At 40.2% G+C, this 20,016-nt stretch overlaps 1 protein-coding gene across 7 annotated transcripts in view; it reads right to left on the minus strand.

Annotated features, from left to right (window-relative positions):
• Nucleotides 1-20,016, minus strand: part of PPP2R2B (protein phosphatase 2 regulatory subunit Bbeta) — a 527,631-nt gene that overhangs the window by 281,636 nt on the left and 225,979 nt on the right. For 3 of the 7 annotated variants that reach the window (XM_006148044.1, XM_006148045.1, XM_006148047.2), the window contains exon 2: nucleotides 7,280-7,364. The exons of the other annotated variants lie outside the window; for them this stretch is intronic. In XM_006148044.1, the coding sequence (XP_006148106.1) occupies nucleotides 7,280-7,316 (37 nt within the window). In that variant the 5' untranslated portion in view covers nucleotides 7,317-7,364. The remainder of the gene's footprint in view (nucleotides 1-7,279; nucleotides 7,365-20,016) is intronic. 7 annotated transcript variants of the gene reach the window in all.

Here is a 20,016-nt window from a genome sequence, read left to right on the forward strand (position 1 = left end):
GTGTGCGTGACATAGAGGAGACTTGAAGAGGTCTGCATTGTACCTTGGAGAAGCTCATCTTGAATCTCTTACAAGGGTGGATGTTTCATATGGGGACTGCCTCACGGGGGTATGGATCATGTCCATTCTACACCCGTTTCACATGAACGGATCATTTCCCTCCTTAAATCTATTTGGATCTCTGTGTAATCTATTCTTTGCACTGCAACCAGAATAATCTTTTAGAAAAAGAAATTTGATCACCTATCTTCCTCACATTTTAACTTTTTCTTTACTTTAAAAAAAAAAAAGAGGTGAAAAGACTCTATATCCCTTCAAGACTTTGCAAGATGTGGTTTCTGTCTAACACCTACTCTGTGAAAACCCAAGCCATACTAGCTACCTTTCACTTCTCTGAACACTCTCTCTACTACCACAGGCCCTTCTACTTATGGTTCTTTGCCTGCATCATCATCTCATGTGCTCCTCAATACACAGCTCACTCCTGTTGTGTCCTCAGGATCTTTATTCCTTCACCAGGGAAGCCTTCCCTGTTTGAGCTCAACAATTCTCTTACTATATACTCTCATAACACCACAGACTCTTCTTTGAAAGTATCTGCCACAGCTGCAATTATACATTTTGTAATTCTTCGATTAACTTAGTGTCTTTTCCTAGAATTTCCTTGCCACTCCATATTCCTGCCACCTAATCCCACGCCTGGCACACAAGTTCCTAATCAATATTTACCAAATGAATAAAAAAATGACCACCCCATAATCCATCTGTACCTATTGCCAAGACTTTCCTAGGCATTAAGGTTTCCCTTTGGATTATAAATATATTATTTCATACAAGGAATTTAACTGTTCATCCTAGGGATGAGGATCAAAAATATCACTCTTGGGACCAGCAGTTAGCGTAATGGCTATGCTGCTAGACTCCCACGTAGTCGACCGTGGTTCACGTCCCGGACCCGGTGGCTTAAAACTCACGCCGGGCGCGTGTGTGTGCATGCCCAAGATACCAAGAGGAGAATGGAGGAGAAGGGACTGTGGCGTGGCCACCCCCCTGGGGGGTGATTTCTCACTTTGTGTTTCTTGTCTCTCTGTTTGTCTGGCGAGCACAAGCGCCCTATAGCAAAAAAACCTCTAAAAAAAAAAAAATCACTCTCCTAGGCTTTGGTAGTTTCCAAATAAAAAGAAGATCCTTTTTATTATATGGGTCAATAACACACTGAAATAAATGTCACATGGAACTCTAGGGTACATAGAAAAACAATCTCATCCAGAAGAGGTCAGCTGTGATGTGGGCCATCTACCAGTCCTATCCCTTAAGATCACTGTTATGAAGTAACTTTATTTATTTTGCCATATCCCAAATGCTACTATTAAGTTTTTAAGCTCTAGTCACTGAGCCAGGATCTCATTCAACATTCAAGGAACACTTACTGAGCATATTTATTATACTGCAGGCACTGTGTCAGAGACCAAGATCTACACTGAGCAGGCACTTACTTTCAAGCAGATAACCGACACATTAACACATAAATAAAACCACTGCACACTCTTACAGTACAAACAAGGGGAGAAATCCCATTCTGTGTGAGGCTGCTCATTCACATTGCTTCAGCATGATCTTAAGTGATCCTAAGCCTCACTGGGCAACCTGTCCCATATTGCTACATAGTGCCAAGTAGACCACAGTGTTTTCTTTCTACTTGATGAAATATTAAAGAATTTTATATTTTAGGGTCATGGTTTCCCATAGGAATTTCAGTATATTCACTTTCTCCAGTAAATGACTGGGTAAAACACAAGGTATACCTTTTTAAAGAATCATCATAGCCCTTCTTAGACCTATTGCCAATTTTGATACACCCCCAAAAAGTCAGAGTGTCTTATTCTCTCAGATGAATATCTCAACAGAACATCTATTTCATGCCAAGAGATCTAGCATTTTATTTTAGTGATAAGTAACACGAGGGGTAGTTAATGGTACAAAAACTCAGAGAGTCTCCCATGGAGTAACTAAATTTTGCAAAGACAGAGTCAGGACTCTTTGAATAACCAGTATAAACTTGAGGCCTCAGATAATGTTTCAAACATATGTGCCCTCAGTGATTACATGTTAAATGTTTGTTCAATGAATGGCAATGCTTTGAGAAAATTAACCAGTTGAAGCATGAGACCAAAATGGAGCTGAAAGAGAAAAAATAAAATTGAAGTAGCTTGTTTATCAGGGGAAAAACCAGAGAGAAAAGACCAAGAGCAGTATCCTCTTCATGCCCTTTTGTTTCAGGTTACAGGCTGATGAGGGTCAGGATGCTGGAAGAATTTCAAGGACTGACAATGGCGGCCCCCACATGCCACATCTCAAGACCAATGCTTCAGTCTCCATCTCCAACAGAGAACACTCAGCAGACTGATAAATTCTTCGGTTTACACTCCTGAACAAATAAACTAATTATGTCTTTGTTTAAATCTAACAAATCAGAGCTTGATTACAGGCCATTAGTGACCATTAATAACGAAACTGTTTGCATTTCACTAGTATATCTGAATTACAGTCTTGCCTTACACACTAACTCAGTCAAGCTTCCAAAGGGAAAGCCTCCTTATCAGGCCTCAAGTGAGACTAAAACAAACTAATAATTAGCCTCTGGAATTGATGCAGAAGAATTCATTATTTTGGTTCATTGTTCTTCAGACTATTATAGAGCCAATCTTTTGCCTTGTAATGGGAACAGGCTCTTCCTGCCAAAAGTTTATGTGACCACCTCTCTCCAAACATTCTCAATAATCCCCAATGATGTCTCACGTGCTGGCCAGAAACTCCGGCCTGCCTAGGTGACACTAGTACAGTCTTCACTTCACAATACAATGACCAATTAGAGTCCAAACAAATGCAGGAAGTGCGGTGAGGATTATCAGAAACATAGAAGTAACAGGAAAAAAAGTGTTCGGCAAAAAAAAAAAAAAAAGTAGAAGTAGAGTAATACACACACATACGGGTCAAATGGGTAATCCAGAATTTTAAAAAGTTTAATTGGAGCTTTGGATTATCCGTATTAGGAGCCAAGATTCTCAAAAAGAACTGGATAATTGCCAAGCCTCCATTTCATTTTGTGCTGAGTACTCACAGAGGAGCATGGGTTGATTAACAAAGAATAACAATTTCAGAAATGTTTGAGGACTTTCTAACAGCAATTGACATTTGGGAGCAAACCCATGGTCCATCTCATCTAATGTTCTGTTGCTTCAAGAAAATATCCCCCGGGGAATTCCATTTTTGACTACTAATGTGATCAAGCCATAGAATTAGAGGAGTTGTTAATAAGGCAAGTAACGGCAGCCTATCTGTTGCTACAACCATTTTTTCTTTTCATTCTGAGTTAGATACTAAGCACATGACTCTTGCCTCAGCCTGGCATCCACAATGACAGTATGAAGTTCCATGCACTTTAAAAAAGCCCTTTCAGATTATAGTGTTCATCTTTGTATCAGCCATATGGAAAAGTTAGATTACGAGCAATATAGTAATGGTGAAAGATACAGACGACAAGTTAACTTGTTTGTTTTCAAACGCTTCCTCTTCGTTATAGCAACCTTGAGTTACTTAACCTATCTAAGCTTCAGTTTTCTCATCTGTAAAACAGATGATAATGGTACTATCTCATAAAGTAATTACAAAACACTGATAGGTAATTAATGCATGTCAAGTGCTTAGTATACACGTCAAGGCACGTAATAAGTGCTCAGGAACTATCAACTGCTTTTGCTTTTTCTGCCACTAGCAGCACCCAGCACCAGCAGCCTTAGCAGAAGCTGCAGCCTCACTCGAGGAACACCCACCATCTCTGCTACCATGACTGTCACCACCATCATCGCCATCTCCCCCAGAAAGATAAGGAAAGGAAATGCCTAAGACAGACTTTTTTCTGAAGTCACCCAACTGCTAAATAACTTACAGAGGATTGTTCTATTATCAGGCTGCACAATTCTCCCTGCTTGGAACACTTTCCATTCCTCTTTCCTGTGCCTGAGTCCCCCTACCTCAACCTTTAGGTCTCAGCTTAGCCATCTCCTACTTCATAAGCCCTTTTCTAAGTCCTCCTACATCATTTCACAGTCTCCTGGACTTCTCCCATCACAGAACTTCTCATCCTGCTTTATAATTACCTGTTAAGCTGTTTGGGCCTTCACAAGGCCACGAGGTCCTTAACAGAAGTGACTTAATCTATGTACTACACCTTCACATCCTCAGTGCAAAATCCAGCACCAGACACAAAGCAAGTACACAACAAACACTGACTAAGGGAAAGGATGGATACCAGACTGTCTTCATACTCATCTGCTGCCATATATTAAAGCACTATTACTTATTGGAACACATTATGGGAAGTCAGAGATATCCACGCATGGCTTGGTCCTCGTACTGTTATTAAGTCATCGTAATCTCATGTTGAAAAGCCAAGGCAATCTTAACTAAATTCGAATGGCTTCTGTTTCTGAAGAAAGTAGCTAAACTAGTGAAAATGACACCTTGACATGATTCTTACATTCAACACACAAGTTCATTTTATATTGCACTTATTTACTAAGCTTTGTGCAATACTTACATAGTAAACAACTCCTCAGCATTCTGTAAAGGGCACTATATCTTTATACTTTGAAAGGATTTTTTAGAAGCATTTGGACTGGGGGCCAGCAGGTAGCATGGTGGTTAAGGTGCTGGATTCCCACATGGCTGACCATGGTTTGAGTTCTAGACTCTGTGGCTTAAAAATTATGCCAGGCATGCACATGCCCCCAAAATCCCAGGAGAAGAATGGAAGAGAAGGAACTGTGGAGTGACTATCCCCACCCCCCCAGGTGTAATTCTTACTTACTTTCCCTCTCACAGTCTCTCTATCTCTGTCGAGCACACATACCCTATGGCAAAGCCTTAAAAAAAAAAAAAGGCAGCAGCAGCAGCAGCAGCAGCAGCAGCATTTTGTCTTGATGAGGCAGAGTGAAAAGCAGGTATTGGTCTTTGCTGTACTTCCTCACAATAAGCTCTTAAAATTCTGACTCTGAACTGTCTCTTACTTGGGAGGGTTTTTTTTTTTTGTCCCCACCCCCAGAAATTTTGAATCTTACATGACATAGATCAAAAAAATATGCTCAAATAACAAAGTATTTGAATCCTTTTTCTTTCTCTCCTTGTTAGAGGAATAGGACCATTAAATCAGAAGCTTTAGAGAAATCTACCAAAGTGTATCCAGTTTCATCTCATTAGAACTACCTAGTCGAGGGAAAATCAAACAAAACACAACCCCAATCAATATTATTTCAGAATCACTGAAAATGTTACTTGGTTGGTAGGAATGAAAAAAGATACAGTGAAATGACAACAGTTACGGACCTTTTATTAAAATAAGTCAGACAGAAAAACGTCAATTTTCTATAGCAAGGAAACAGCTGAACTTCATCTCACACCACAAACACTCAAGGCAGTATTTTAAAACAAACTCTACTCACTTATCACCTTATGTAAATATATAGAAGAAAAAATAAAATCATCTGAATTGTTTATCTAAATACATAAGGTGGCATAGTTTCCTTGAGACACCAGTACTTGACACTGTTTATCCTTAGGCTGACAGAATATACACACACACACACATAAACGCATTATAGAATATATACATAGAAATGCATATACACAGATGCACACACACACACACACATTCCAACACATAGACATTTATAGCTACATATACACACAGATCAGACATATCTGTACATATATGCATACATACACAGCAGACTCACACATACATCTGCTCTATTTCCCTCCTTTTTTCTTTAACTATCTTTCAAATTTCTTTTTTCCTATGATAACTATTTGGAATGTTTGCTTTCTTCATACCTTTTCTTAAAGGGAACTCTTCTCTTTGAAATGCTTTACTCCTGGGACCAGCAGTGAGCGTAATGGCTATGTCGCTGAACTCCCATGTAGTCAACCATGGTTCAAGTCAGGTACTTTTCACTCTGCCTCATCAAGTCCAATTGCTGCCCTTCTTTTTTTTTTAAGGTTTTGCCATAGGGTATGTGTGCTCGACAGAGATAGACTGTGAGAGGGAAAGTAAGAGTTACACCTCATGGGGGGATAGTCACTCCACAGTTCCTTCTCTTCCATTCTTCTCCTGAGATTTTGGGGGCATGTGCATGCCTGGTGTAACCAGGACCTGGCTTAAACTTACGCCAGGCGCATGTGCGTGAATGCCCAAGAAATGCTTTACTCTTTGATCTATCTTGGAGTTCACATCTACCTTGGTTACTAACTTCACCTCAAAAGATAACCTCTGAATCTTCTTTTTTCTTAAATCAAAATCCAGTTCTGCATTTTTTTCGAGGACCCAAAAATACAGCCAAATGTAGAAGCTGTAAATTGCCTCAGCACATGTGATTTCATGAAGGGAATTAAAAAGGCTGATAGAGGGAACCAGCAGTTAGCGTAATGGCTATGTCGCTGGACTCCCACGTAGTCAACCGCGGTTCACGTCCCAGACCTGGTGGCTTAAACTCACGCCGGGCGCATGTGCGTGCGTGCCCAAGATCCCGAGAGGAGAATGGAGGAGAAGGGATTGCGGAGTAACCATCCCCCCCCTGGGGTGGTGATTTCTCGCTTTCTGTCTCTGTGTCTCTTTCTGTCTGTCTGGTGAGCGCACGCGCCCTCTAGGGAAAATCTCCCCCCCCCCAAAAAAAAAGGCTGATAGAGGTCTTCATGCTCTCTACTCTAAACCAAGTGCAACTATTAGAGGTTATAATAAGGGAGCGACCGGCTAGTTAGTTCAGGTGACAATTAACTGCACAGTAATTTCTAGATCTGCTTTCTTATTCAAAATTACTCATTTAGCGAAACCCTCCATCCTTCATGACATACAAAGTAAGATGCCCATATTTTCCCTTTCTTTCCTCATGATCCCAAGCCCTTTCCTTTGTTCAGGCAGTTACTGTATCTGTCCTGTTCACTATTCTATTCGACATACCCCTGTAGCGTCAATAAAGCAGGCTCTACTCCTATTTAACCCAACTTTTCTGGTAATTTTATAATCAATCATAATTTATCATTCCCATGTATACTTGGTCAAAATGGGATCTTAAAACTGTCAATCAAACAGTGTTTTATATCTATGATACCATTTTCATGTGAGTTTATTTAGTTGCCATGGACCAACTTTTAAGCAGTTGCAAATATTCAACACTTCCACAGTGCTATTTTTATCAAGAAAAGGTGTAAATAACATTAATACCTTTATTTCCATAGGTGCTTTCATCTGGATAATTCATGCTTCATTATTGTGCCACTAGTCTCTGTCTTGGGCTCTCCCTTGGCTCCTATGACAAACATGGGGTTCAGATCCAGACTCCAGAAGGAAGCGATGCTTCAACTTTTGGTAACATGTAGGTGCATTATACGCACCCCTCGTTTATTCCCTAAAGTCTCTGGATGAGATAGCTCCTAGCCTGTGAAAATCCAGACAAAACTCTGTGCTTCAGCCCCCTCAACTGGAAGCAGACTGCCTCCTGACTCCAGAGACACAGAGCAGAGTTTCTTAAAGCATTGTGCTGGAGGAGGAGAGGAAGGAGAAGCAGCAGCAGCAGCAGCAGGATTTTCTGGGAGGCTTTGGGACGTGAAACTCTCAGGCCCCATCGCAGACCTATTATATTAGAGACACTAGGGGTGGAGCACAGCATGTTGTATTTAACAAACAAGTCAGGTGTTTCTAATGCACAATAAGTTTGAAAACAACTGCTGTATGGCATCTAACAATTTTTGAGGTGGTTATAATGTATAGAAAAGCTATTTTCATATAACTGAAGAAGGGCCATGTGGACAGGATACTAAGCTTTTGGGATAAGACTGTGTCATAGGGCTAGGAGTGATGAGTGAAAACCATAGAAGGGGTTCTGGTGCAGAGCACCTTTATGCCATTGGAACTAATCAGAATCAGGAGCAGGTCATCTCCTTGGTAGAAAAGGCTGCCTTTTTCGAGAAACATTCAGAGGTATGAAGTTGTGCTCTATGAGAAGCTAGGAATAAAGCAACCCAAGAAGAAATACTAAAAATAAATGAAGATTCAAGACTTAAACAAAAACTAAGCCCAATGTGAAGCTTCAACAAACCACTAATATAGAAATAGAGGTTTATAATTAACCTATTATCATTCAAATTTTTAGTGTCTTAAACGTAATATCTTTACAAATGATCTATGAATGGTGCATAGATAATGGATTTTAGTTTTTCAAGTATTGTATCTCATACTCAAAAAAGGGCAGCAGTTAACTGAGATTTTCACAAGATTTCAACTGTAGAGATTATTGTTGTTGTTATTATTATTATTATTATTATTTAAAAGGTATCGCTTCACCGTCAGCCAGAACTGTGACTAGATCAAAGATTATTACAGCTGGGGTGTTGATGTATTTCTCCTGTGTTTTATAATCAAAACAACTGCCTTTCGAACAGTAATGTTATACTTTAGGACCTATGATAATGTACTAAAGTTACTTAAAACACAGTCTAATATTTAGCAGTTAGTACATACTATGTTCCTGGGACTGTCCTGAGTTTGTTAGCTACAGGCACTATCTTATTTAATACCCTCAATAACCTTGTGAAATTAAGCATTGTTATCCTCATTTTATAGACGAGGCACCTGGGCTTAGAGAATGTGAATAGTTTGCCTAAGAGCATAGAACTAGCAAGTGGGGGAGCCAGGATACAAACCTAGAATCTTCAGAGTCTATGTTCTTACCATGTAAGTATTTTTAGCATAATTCTGAACCCTCAGGGTTGAGAAGACAGAAAGTATGGAGTAGCAGTCCCAGCAGCAGAAAGAGCAGTATTTCCTGGGAGGCTATGTGAAGTAAACTCTCAGGCCCCACCACAGACCTATTATATCAGAGACTCTAGGTGTGAAGCACAGCAATTTGTATTAGCACACACTTGGTTCAGTAAAAGTAATACCTATGGCCACTTATATCTTCTAGAAATACTGAAAACAAGGGACAAGCAGTTAGTGTAATGGCTATGTCGCTGAACTCCCATGTAGCCAATTGCGGTTGGAGTCCCAGACCCGGTGGCTTAAACTCATGCCAGGCGTGTGTGCGTGCGTGCCCAAGATCCAGAGAGGAGAATGGAGGAGAAGGGATTGAGGCATGGCCATGCCACCAGGGGGGGAGTTCTTGCTCTCTGTCTCTCTGTCTCTGTCTTTCTGGCAAGTGCATGTGCCCTACAGCAAAAACTTCTAAAAAAAAAATAGGAGAATGCTCAGTTGGAAAAGAGGTTATACATCTATGTTTATTGCAGCATTCCAAACCAAATGTCCACGAACAAATGAATGCATTGAAAAAGTGTGGCACATATACTCTATGGACTACTACTCAGCCATACAAAACAAGACCCTGGCATTTGATAGAAAGCAGTTGAGCATGGTAGATTTATTGCTGAGTGAAATAAGTCAGGCTATGAAAGGATATTTTATGTCTCCACTTAATATATACTAACTCTCCGCACTCGATGGTAGAGACTGAAAGATTGGAGCACAAAAAAGCATTGAAAATAGTTATGACCACTGGAGACAGTGTGGAAGGGGTGGAGAGGGGATGAGTATAGGGAAGGAATTTAGGGAGGAAAAATAGAGAGGCAAGACATGTGTAGGACACAGTAGTGGTTTATCATCTGCTGATGATAATGTGTATAGTATTCTCAACTGGACTGGTCTGAGGTGTATTTCATGTTGGGTAAATTCTCTTTGTAAGCCCAATGATGTACAGCAATACAGTGTATTAAAAAATAATAATAATACAAAATTTAAAAACCCTGTAGGTCAACACAAACAGGTAAAACTAAAGTGAAGATTGTGCTAGTCTATGTATACATTTTCTTTGAATCTTTATTTGGAAAAGCATATTCATTCTTTCCAGTCACTAGTTGTGGTGCTAACAAACCAATTATTTGATTAATCACTCAAACTCTGGCTTCAGATCATCCTACTAAGTCTACTTTTCAGTAAACTTTTAATATAAAACAAAGGCCATGGAGGCTGTATAGATCATAAAGCCAAGGAAAAGAAGCAAGGTTTCTCAGACATAGAATACTCCATACTTTCTAAACCCAAGATCATCTCCTTAGTAGGTGGTGGTATTTTCTCATCTATGTTTCTCTGCTAAAACGTATCCATACTCTGTCATTAACAGCCATGTTGCAATGCTCTACACTTGACCAGCTGCCCCCATGTGCAACCTCTCTAGTCACTCTGGTTGTCACTAATCCATTGATTAAACATTTTAAGACTGGCTTTGGCAAAACATGCCAGAAATTCCTTCAGGCTAATTAAAACCACCTTCTGTGTCAATAAACACAGACTGTGAGATCTTTCATGTGCAGAGGGGCTAGCTCTGACCTGCTGACATTTTTTTCTAAGATGGGTTTTCCATCATTGCAATTGATTTGCACTGACTCATCCAGTCCCTTGGCCAGTCTCCTTATGGAAAAGATTGGCTGAGGTCAGAGATATCATCTTATATCTCTTGTTTCAGTCAAGGTACAAGGACAGTGGGACTCTGAACCTAAGGGCCACACTCATTGCCAGGCCCTTTCACCCAATTCTTCAGGTAAAAGACCTTGAAAGGAATTCTTGTAGAATTTGACAGTCACTGGTGTCCACAGTACATTTCCAGGGTTCAGCCTGATTTTCATTTGAAGAGTTATTAATGTGTCTTCAAAGTAAAAAGAAGAACTTGAGTGAACGATACATTGATATACAGAAACTGGGTCTTTGTACATGTGAGGGGTCTCTAAAAAGTTCATTGAGAATGCATATGATGGGGACCAGCAGATGACCTAATAGTTATGTTGCTGGACTCCTATATAGTTGACTGCAGTTCGAATCCCAGACCTGGCAGCTTAAACTCACTCCAGGCACATGTGTGCTTGTATCTAAGATCCTGAGAGAACCGAGGAGAAAAGATTGTGGCACAGCCATCCACCCGGGGAGTGATTTCTCGCTTTCTGTCTCTCTGTCACTCTGTCTTTCCAGTGAGCGTATGCACTCTATAGCAAAAATCACTCTTAAAAAAAGAGAATGCATATGATGAAGAAACTACACATGGACTGACATTTTTTTTGCTCCATAATAAACTTATACTTGAATTCCATTTTCTCCCCAAACTTTTTGAAATCCCCAATTGGCACTCCATAAATTGTTTTTCACCATGACAGCTATATTGTTTTTATTCTGTAAATAATGTATTTACTTACTTAAAACTGTCATATGTTTTAGAAAGAGCAGAAGTTACTTAAAATGTCATTCGACCTGAGACAACCATCATTAATATTTGGTAGCCGTTCTTTTCATGGAATTCTTTTTTTCCCCTTTTTTTGGAGAAGTTTTTGCTATCAGGTGCGTGCGCTCGTCAGAAAGACAGAGACAGAGATAGAAAGCGAGAAATCACCCCCCCGGGGGAAATGGCCACGCCACAATCCCTTTTCCTCCGTTCTCCTCTCGGGATCTTGGGCACACATGCATACATGCCTGGCGTGAGTTTAAGCCACCGGGTCCAGGACTCGAACCGCAGTCGACTACATGGGAGTCCAGCGACATAGCCATTACACTAACTGCTGGCCCCCTTTTCATGGAATTCTTTAATGTACATGCCCAGTTTATCTAAGGGGAACTATACTATCGATATACCATTTTATATTATGGATATGGCTACCTTTAATTTTCTTCAAAACACATCCTTATGGTTTACTTTTTTCCTCCTCTTCATAACCAATGTTAATAACCCCTTATATGTTTTTCTTATTGATATCATGTACCAACTCATATGATATGAATGATGTTTTGGTTGTTCAATAAATACTCATAAGTTGAATGTTTAGAACAAGAACAAATACATAAAAGAATAGTTGAAAAATAAGTAATAGATTATGGTCTTTTTTTATCATTTATTTAATTTTATATATTATTATTATTATTTAATTTGCTATACAGCATGTGCTGTCACCAGAGAGAGAAGGGAGCAGAGGAGGAGTAGTGAGAAATCAAGCTGCCAGATCTGGGACTCAAACCGAGGTCTGCCATGTGGGAATTTAGCACCTTAACCACCGCACCCCCTGCTGGCTCCAGATTTCACTATTACTTGGTTCCTACAGTTTCTGAATGTTCGCAAAAATCAAATAGCACATCTTTTGAAATATCTTCAAGCTCTGGTGGGTGTAGAGGAACCAGACTTCAACATGTTCAGAGGAACCTACAAATTTGAACTCCCAAGTAAAGAATAGGTATCTGGCCACTGTCCTAACTACAGAGGTATTATTGATCTGCTCTCAAACTAAAATAAACTTCAAAATCCACTTACTAAGCATCTGTGTGTACCCTCTTCTTTACTTTCTTCTTTATGGTAAACTAAAAAGTGAAAACGTGGTTACCCTTCCAGGGGTATCTGTCTTGTCGGGAAGACAATATCCAGAATCTGTCTCATTCTGGCTAGACCGCAGGGTCCACATTTGTGCAAGGGGGATAATACATATACCTCATAGGACGGATGTGGTGATTAAGTAACTTGAGGAACTCAGAGAAAACATCATGAGAAACGGTGAACTGGAGAAAGGCTCTGTGGGTACCCAGGAAGAAGAATCAGCACACAGAGAGGCAGGGAAGGGTGAAGGTCATGGCAGTGAAGACCCAGACTAGGCTAGCCTCAATAGTTTCAGGATTGTTAGGAGGGGACTCAGAAGACTAGAGGAGAGACAGGGGATGTTAGGGTTTAAAAGCACAAGGGAAAATTGTCAACAGATGATTTTTTTTTTTTTTAAGAGAGAGATTCTTGCTATAGGGCATATGCACTTGCCAGAGACCGAGAGAGAGAAATGGAAAAACCACCCCTCCCAGGGGCAATGGCCATGCCACAATTCCTTCTCCTCCATTCTCCTCTCAGGATTTTGGGCATGCACGCGCATATGCTCATGTGAGTTTCAAGCTACCAGGTCTGGGACTTAAACCATGGTCAGCCATGAGGGAGTCCAGCACCACAACCACCATGCCACCTGCTGGCTCCAGATGAATTTTCTTAAAGGATCAGACAAGGGGCTAGTATGTGGTGTGATACAGCCAGGTGCTAGACTCCTACATGGCTGACTGTGGTTCAAGTCCTGGACCTGGTGGTTTGAAAAATCTTGCTGGGCTTGTGAGCATAAGTGCCCAGAGTCCCAGGAGGAGAATGGATGAAAGGGGACTGCAGTGTGGTCACCTGCCTACCTGGGGTGGTGATTTCTCAGTTTCCCTCTCACTGTCTCTCTCATTCTCTCTCTCTCTCTGGCAGGTACATACACTTAATGGCAAAAACCTTAAAAAAAGTCAAATAATATTTTTTTGCCTTTTGACATGTGCCAGTGTCTAGATCAAAGCCATTTATATAAATGACTCTAAGGCAACCTGCTTGTCAAGTAACTAGAGAAAGAAAACAAACCAAAAAAAAAAAAAAAAAACAACTCGACAAATTTGGTTTGCAAAATTTGCTCAAATCCAAGTTTCTAAGATGTAAAGAAGAAATTCTGATTGAAAAATTTCCATCTTAAATTGTGCTGAGAAAGCTTAGGGACTGAGTAAGCACACTGGCAGCAAAAGTACTCTAAGATAATCAAACTGCTTTTGCATTTTTCACTATAGTACACAGAGTTCTTGGTCCTGGTGAGATCTTAGTAAATTAATTACCTCTGACCTCACAAGGGGTCAGAGAACCTACAGAGAAATACATCTTGTTCACACATGGAATTGCACCAGCCTTTCCCTTTCTAGCCAAGTTAGTGATCAGAAGCTTCTGACTTCCATAGTGTAGTAAGTCAATTTCACCCAGGCTAATCCTACAGACCTGGAATGAATGGGGAAAAGGATTAGAAATTAGCCATTGTGGGAGAAGTCATCTGGAAGCACTGAAAGGTCCCAACCTGTACTGTTAGCTCAGCGTTCTAGGGCAGCTCTTCTCTCTTCTGTCATATCGTCTTTTAAACTAGCCACCAGAAGTGTGTTCCAAGAAGTGAGTCCCCCAGATGAACTCCAGGAAGTGTATCCCAATGCTCTGTGCTACCCTCATCAACATTCTCTCACATCATCCCACCCTTCCTTACCGCCAAGACAGAAAGAGAAGTATCAAAAGGTAGATTTTAATATATTTTAACATTATACCCCACGAATCTCCATTGACACTTGGGTGTTTCTAGAAGATGCTTTGACACAATTTGCCCTCTGAGAAAGCAACTGTGTCACCTATTAACCACCACAAATATTTACCTATTCAAATGTTCATTCATCCATTCATTCATTTATCTACCATCTGTGCATCTGTCCATTCATCCTTTACATTTTTTGTACTGAAACTTTAGCTCATACTCTATACTTTTTTAAAACTTTATAAAGAAACTTCTAAGTTTATAAAAACTGACACAAATCACTCAGTGTTCTTTTTTCAAGATCTACAGACACTTTAGAGAGGGGAGCTGTCCCAATTACTTAAGTCGAATAAACTGGGGTTCATTCGTTTCAAACAGACTCCCAACTCTAATCCGCAAACATTGCTAAAATGCAGACAGCCAATATACGTCCTTTAAAATGACCCAAAAACCACTTCGCCAAGCATACAACCACAGTGGTAATTTATAAGTTTGTACTTTTCATTCACATCAGGTAATAGTGCCAGTTTATAGAGCTAGAACTATCTGGAAATCTCAAGCCAATGATAGAGTCTCATTTTTTCAGAGTTGCCTGGGTTCAAATACCATTCTACCACATGTAGCATTAAACAAAAAAAAAAAAAAGCACAGCTTTCAGAAATGCAAAATCTGTACCCCATGAGAGGCTAGCTCATTAAACCACCAAACTGGCTGTCATACTGGGTCAATCATTCTTTGAAGCTACCTACTCACCAGTTTGAAGAAAATTAACATTTCTGGGTCACCAGGTTCCATATACTCATCTACAAATAATGCCCTGGAACCATGAAAGTCATTTTATTTTATGTAGGTGGGCAACTGAATCCCAGGAACAAGCTACTCACCCATGGACTTAATGGCAGAGGCTGAGAGCAGAGCCTGCCCCTCCTCTCGAAAAAGTACCTGGAGCTTTGCGGAGGGAGGGCAATGGGATCAAATTAAAATCCAACAGTTATATCTTTATAAAACTTTCTTCTCATCCTCACCCCACACAGGTTCTGAACTTAAACACCCTAGAAAACTGTGGCAGTGTGAGGTGGAGGAAATCTATAGACCGAACAAAGGTGAGAAAGGGCCAAAGCCATTCTGAAGGTATTCTTTGGTTCAGCCATGTTGGAAGCAAATTATTTTATTTCTTTTTAAGTTTTGTATTTAAAGTATTTTCATTTATTGTTTCATAAGAGAGAGAGAGAAATGGAGACAGAGAGAGAGCCAGGTACAGTGGACAGTGTTTTGGCATGTTGTGATTCTCCCCTCAGCCTGGCAGCCAGCCAGGATCACAGAAATGGGGGTGACACGTGCCAAGTTCAAGTAAACACAGTATCTGAACCCAGGGCTCCGATTGTTATGTGGTCCCAGCATTGTGATACCACTCGTGCCACTGTGGCTGGGCCTAGAGGCAATTTATTAGTGTAACTAAATTGTCCACACCATTTAACTCAGCAATCTGCTTTAGAAAATTTATTCTAAAGAATAGCTAAAGATAGGATTTAGAGTCTTACCATTATTTACCACACAATTTATCACATAAATATTGGACATAATGTAAACTTCCAACATTAGTTGATTGATAAAATAGGATTAAACTATAAAACGTTATAGAAAAATGCTCATACTATTATATTTGGCCTAAAATTAACAAATAAACCCTAGATATGATACCGTTTTATGTACAATTCTAGTTTTCCATTCATTCATTTATTTTTCTCTCACTGTTTCTCTCTCACTCTTTCTCTCTCTCTCTCACACACACACACGTGCCATATACCCTGGAAGGCAATACCTCAAAAATGTTCACAATAATAATGTCTGGCGTTAGAAGGAAATTTTATACATTTTTATTTTCTTTGTAAGAATTTTTCTACAGTCCGAATTTTCATCAGTAAGCATGTATTTTGTTTTCTCATAGCATCTTTTCTTTTCCTATACAGTATTTAACTGGATTTTAGTCAAATTTATGTTTGTGTTTATTGAATGTATATCTTCCCAATAGAATGCTAGTTCTATGAGAGTAAGATTTACCTCTGAGTTTTAAAACTTGTATACCAGCGCTGGCAGGTGGTGTAGTGGTTAAGGCACTGGACTCCCACATGGCTGACAATGGTTTGTGTACTGGACCAGTGGCTTGAAACTCATGCCAGGGATGTGTGCATGCATGCCCAAAGTCCCAGGAGGAGAATAGTGGAGAAGGGATTGTGGTGTGGCCGTCCCCCTTGTGGAAAGATTTCTCACTTTTTCCCTCTCTCTGCATCTCTGGTGACTGCACCTGCCCTATAGCAATAAAAACCCTCTCTAAAAAAATAAAATAAAAAATTGTGTGCCTAGGTTTTTTTGTTTGTTTGTTTTTTAATATCATGCCTGGTCTCACTTAAATACTTTTTAAAAAAATGACCACTGAGGGACCAGCAGATAGTGTAATGGTTATGTCGTTGGACTCCCACATAGTCAGCTGTGGTTTGAATCCCAGACTGGGTGGCTTAAAAAACAAAACAAAACAAACAAACAAAAACTCACTCTGGGCGCATGCACATGAATGCCCAAAATCCTGAGAGGAGGCTGGTATAAAAGGGATTGCGGCATGGGTGATTTCTTGCTTTCTTTCTCTCTGGTGAACACACGTGCCCTATGGCTAAAATCTCTCTAAAAAAATAAAATAAAATAACCACTGAATAAACTATTGAAAGGATACTACTTAGAATCCCTATATGCTGCAGGGATTCAAATGAGCTATCAGACATTCTGTTACATCTAGTCTCTAGCTCATTGGTTTTCAAAACATGCTGTTTCCCTTGGTTGTTTTTGCCTCCTAACATCACACAGGATTCCATTCTCCAATAAGGAAAGTTGTTGCCACCCCTCTCCCATTTCAGCATCCCACCAAGGGGCTTACTTTCCCCACTAAATCATTCCTGGTCAGTTAAGCATACTCTAGCCCTTACTTGGAAGATCAACATTTTCTAACCTTCCTATTGGGTTCTTAGCATTTTTTTTTTAGAATGGGGGTCAGCAAACTATGGTACATTGGCTAACACTTGATTTTGTCAGTAAAGTTTCATTAGAACACAACCATGCCCAGAAACTATTGGGTCGCTGGGAAAGTCCTGACACATTTTTGCATAGGAAAACAGAAAAACATGTCATGACTTTCCAGATGACCTAATACAACAGAAGATCTGAGTGACTGGGACAGATCAGAGCATCAGCAAAGGCTAAAACATTTAGTACCTGACCCTTTACAGGAAAAGTTTACCCACTCTTGTTCTAGAATATTGGCTTACTTGCACAAATTGGCGATAATGCCAGTTTTCATCCCATTACATTATTCTCAGAGCAAGATGAAATCCAAAGTATGTGTCTAAGAGCTTTGTACAAATAAGACATTGTAACATATCTGAATTTGTTCTTAGGAACGTATGTTCTTGCGTTAGACATATCTGCATGCAAGTCATTATTCTGCTGATTGATACTGGGCAGAGTACACAAATTCTCTAGGCCTCCCTTTCAGCATCGGTAAGTGAAAATCTATTTCATCCTTCTCTCAATAAGCGTGTAATGAGTGTTATTTTCAGGCACTCTACTAGGAGATGGAAAAACAATAGGGTTCAAGACCAAAAGCCTCGCCTAATTCCATTTTAGTTGTACAAGGGGTCTTTACCAAATTCCTGGGAAAATGCGCATGATAAGAAAACTATGCTGGATTTAAAAAGATATTTGCACCAAATAAATTCATATTTGAATTCCATTTTTCTATGACTTTTTTGAAGTCCCTGTGTACATACTTCGAAGGGTTGTTGGGCAGATTAAATTATATAGACACACACATCTACTTCATATCTATATCATATATAATATACTGTGCACACATATATATAAGAATAGCACATAGAGTATATCCATGGTACTTAAATCAATTCCTGCTGCATCCAAAGCACTCAGCATTACATCGCTTTTCCTCACCATGATTACAGCAGACACCCTGTCAACAGACCTCTAAGTAGCTGACTCACTGGAGGAAAAAGTACCTTCTATAAATGGCCTCCGGTACCTCTGTAAAATGGGCCTGCAGTGTGCTTTACACTTGCAGCTAATTTGGTAGGCCAGCCTCCAGCACACAGGTGTGCTGTGCTTCTGTTAGCTGACTTGCATGTTCAGTGAATCAGATGTGTTTGTTCCCAAATCTCTTGGTTATGGTGTTACTTGTTATTTAATGAAATATCATGGAAGGTGATGAAAAGGATGACATGAAAAGAAAGAGAATAACTGTTCCACGTGAAAAATAAGTTGAACATTTTCAAAAGACTTGACAAAGACTGGTTGTATTAAATGTAGAAAAGCTAAAAATGGGGCGCAGTCATAAAATCTAAAAGAACATTTTTAGGCTGATTGCTTTTGAGGTGTCCAAGTGGTTGCTCAACCTCAAGGAAACCAAAATTAGGCATGGTCTTTGGTATTTCATACAAAAAAATATTAGAATGTTAGTCCAGTCAGTAGACCCAAATTCAAAGACCCATATTTATCAGGACTATCATTAAAATGAGTGAAGAGGTGTATCATTTTTTTATGATTCTTTGACTTTACTTTTTGGGTTCACTGTCAACTATTGGTTCCAATGCATGGAGAAGGATTCTTCTGTACTTATATTACAATAGTCTCATATACAAGCAATAACATATTACCTTACTCCATGCCATATTTTTGTAGGTAAGAAAACACTTAGTAAGACAGAGTAACCTGCCCAAGGTTGCAGAGTTAGGATTGCCAGAGGCAGTTCTAGAGCCTGGCAGGCTCCGATTCCCCCACCTCTGCTACCGTGTGGTAGCAGGTAAAAGGCAGGTAAATCCCACAGTCTCACACAACCTAGTTTATGTGGTTGATTACATTTTGAGAGGTACAGAGATAGAAAGATAGATGGAAGATAGATATCTTTCCAAATAGATGGAAAGATTTTTAAGAACTCAACTTATGCTTCCCCTTACTCCCTTGCATAGCACTGGGCAATAAAGAATTTTTGTTCTGAATTGATGAATATTCTTTCATATTTTGTGACAGTGGGAAAAACTGGAGCCTTCCTGATTTCTGAAAAAACAAGGTTCCCTTGTAGATTACACCCGCTCCACGAAGTACACAATCTCAGGGGAGAGACGACTGTGCCTGTCAGATCATGTCATTAAGAGCTTAGCCTCGCCGATTGGCACTTGTTCTCCCCTGCCAGTGCAGCAAGATGAGCAGTACCCTGCTCACCAGATGGTTATTTGTTCCACCAGCCACCTTTGCTGCATCCCTGATTCACTCCAGCCCAGGACTGTCTCCAGCTTTCATGCTGCAAGGCAGTTCCTGCCAACAACTTTGCCAAATGGCTCCTCTCAAAGTCATGGGCTGTCCAGACAGACTGGCTCCTCCATCTGTAGCAGCTTTTGGCAGAGACGGTTTTCCTTTCTGGCTCCGCCTCTTGGCTGCACCAGACCCTTCTTGCCAGAAGGATGATCTGACCCATCAGTAAGTACAGCCAGTAATCTATGCCTGTATTCGCCCAGTCCCATCCCTGAGCACAATGGCAGAACGTACCAAATAGACCCAGATGATCCCAAATACAGGCAGAGTGTACCACAGGAACTTGGTCAGGAAAGTCTGTAGAGCGCATGCCTCCTCTCCCCAACCCTCGACCCCATTATAGTAGATCAGGAAACTCAAGTCCAGAAAAGCCAGAGCTGCTAATTACCTTGGCAGGGTTGGGAGTCCTACTCGGGTCTCTGACTCCCTATCACTGCTTAC

The sequence above is a fragment of the Tupaia chinensis genome, unplaced genomic scaffold (genome assembly GCF_000334495.1).
Source record: "Tupaia chinensis unplaced genomic scaffold, TupChi_1.0 Scaffold000228_1, whole genome shotgun sequence".
In the NCBI taxonomy this organism is placed as follows: Eukaryota; Metazoa; Chordata; class Mammalia; order Scandentia; family Tupaiidae; genus Tupaia; species Tupaia belangeri.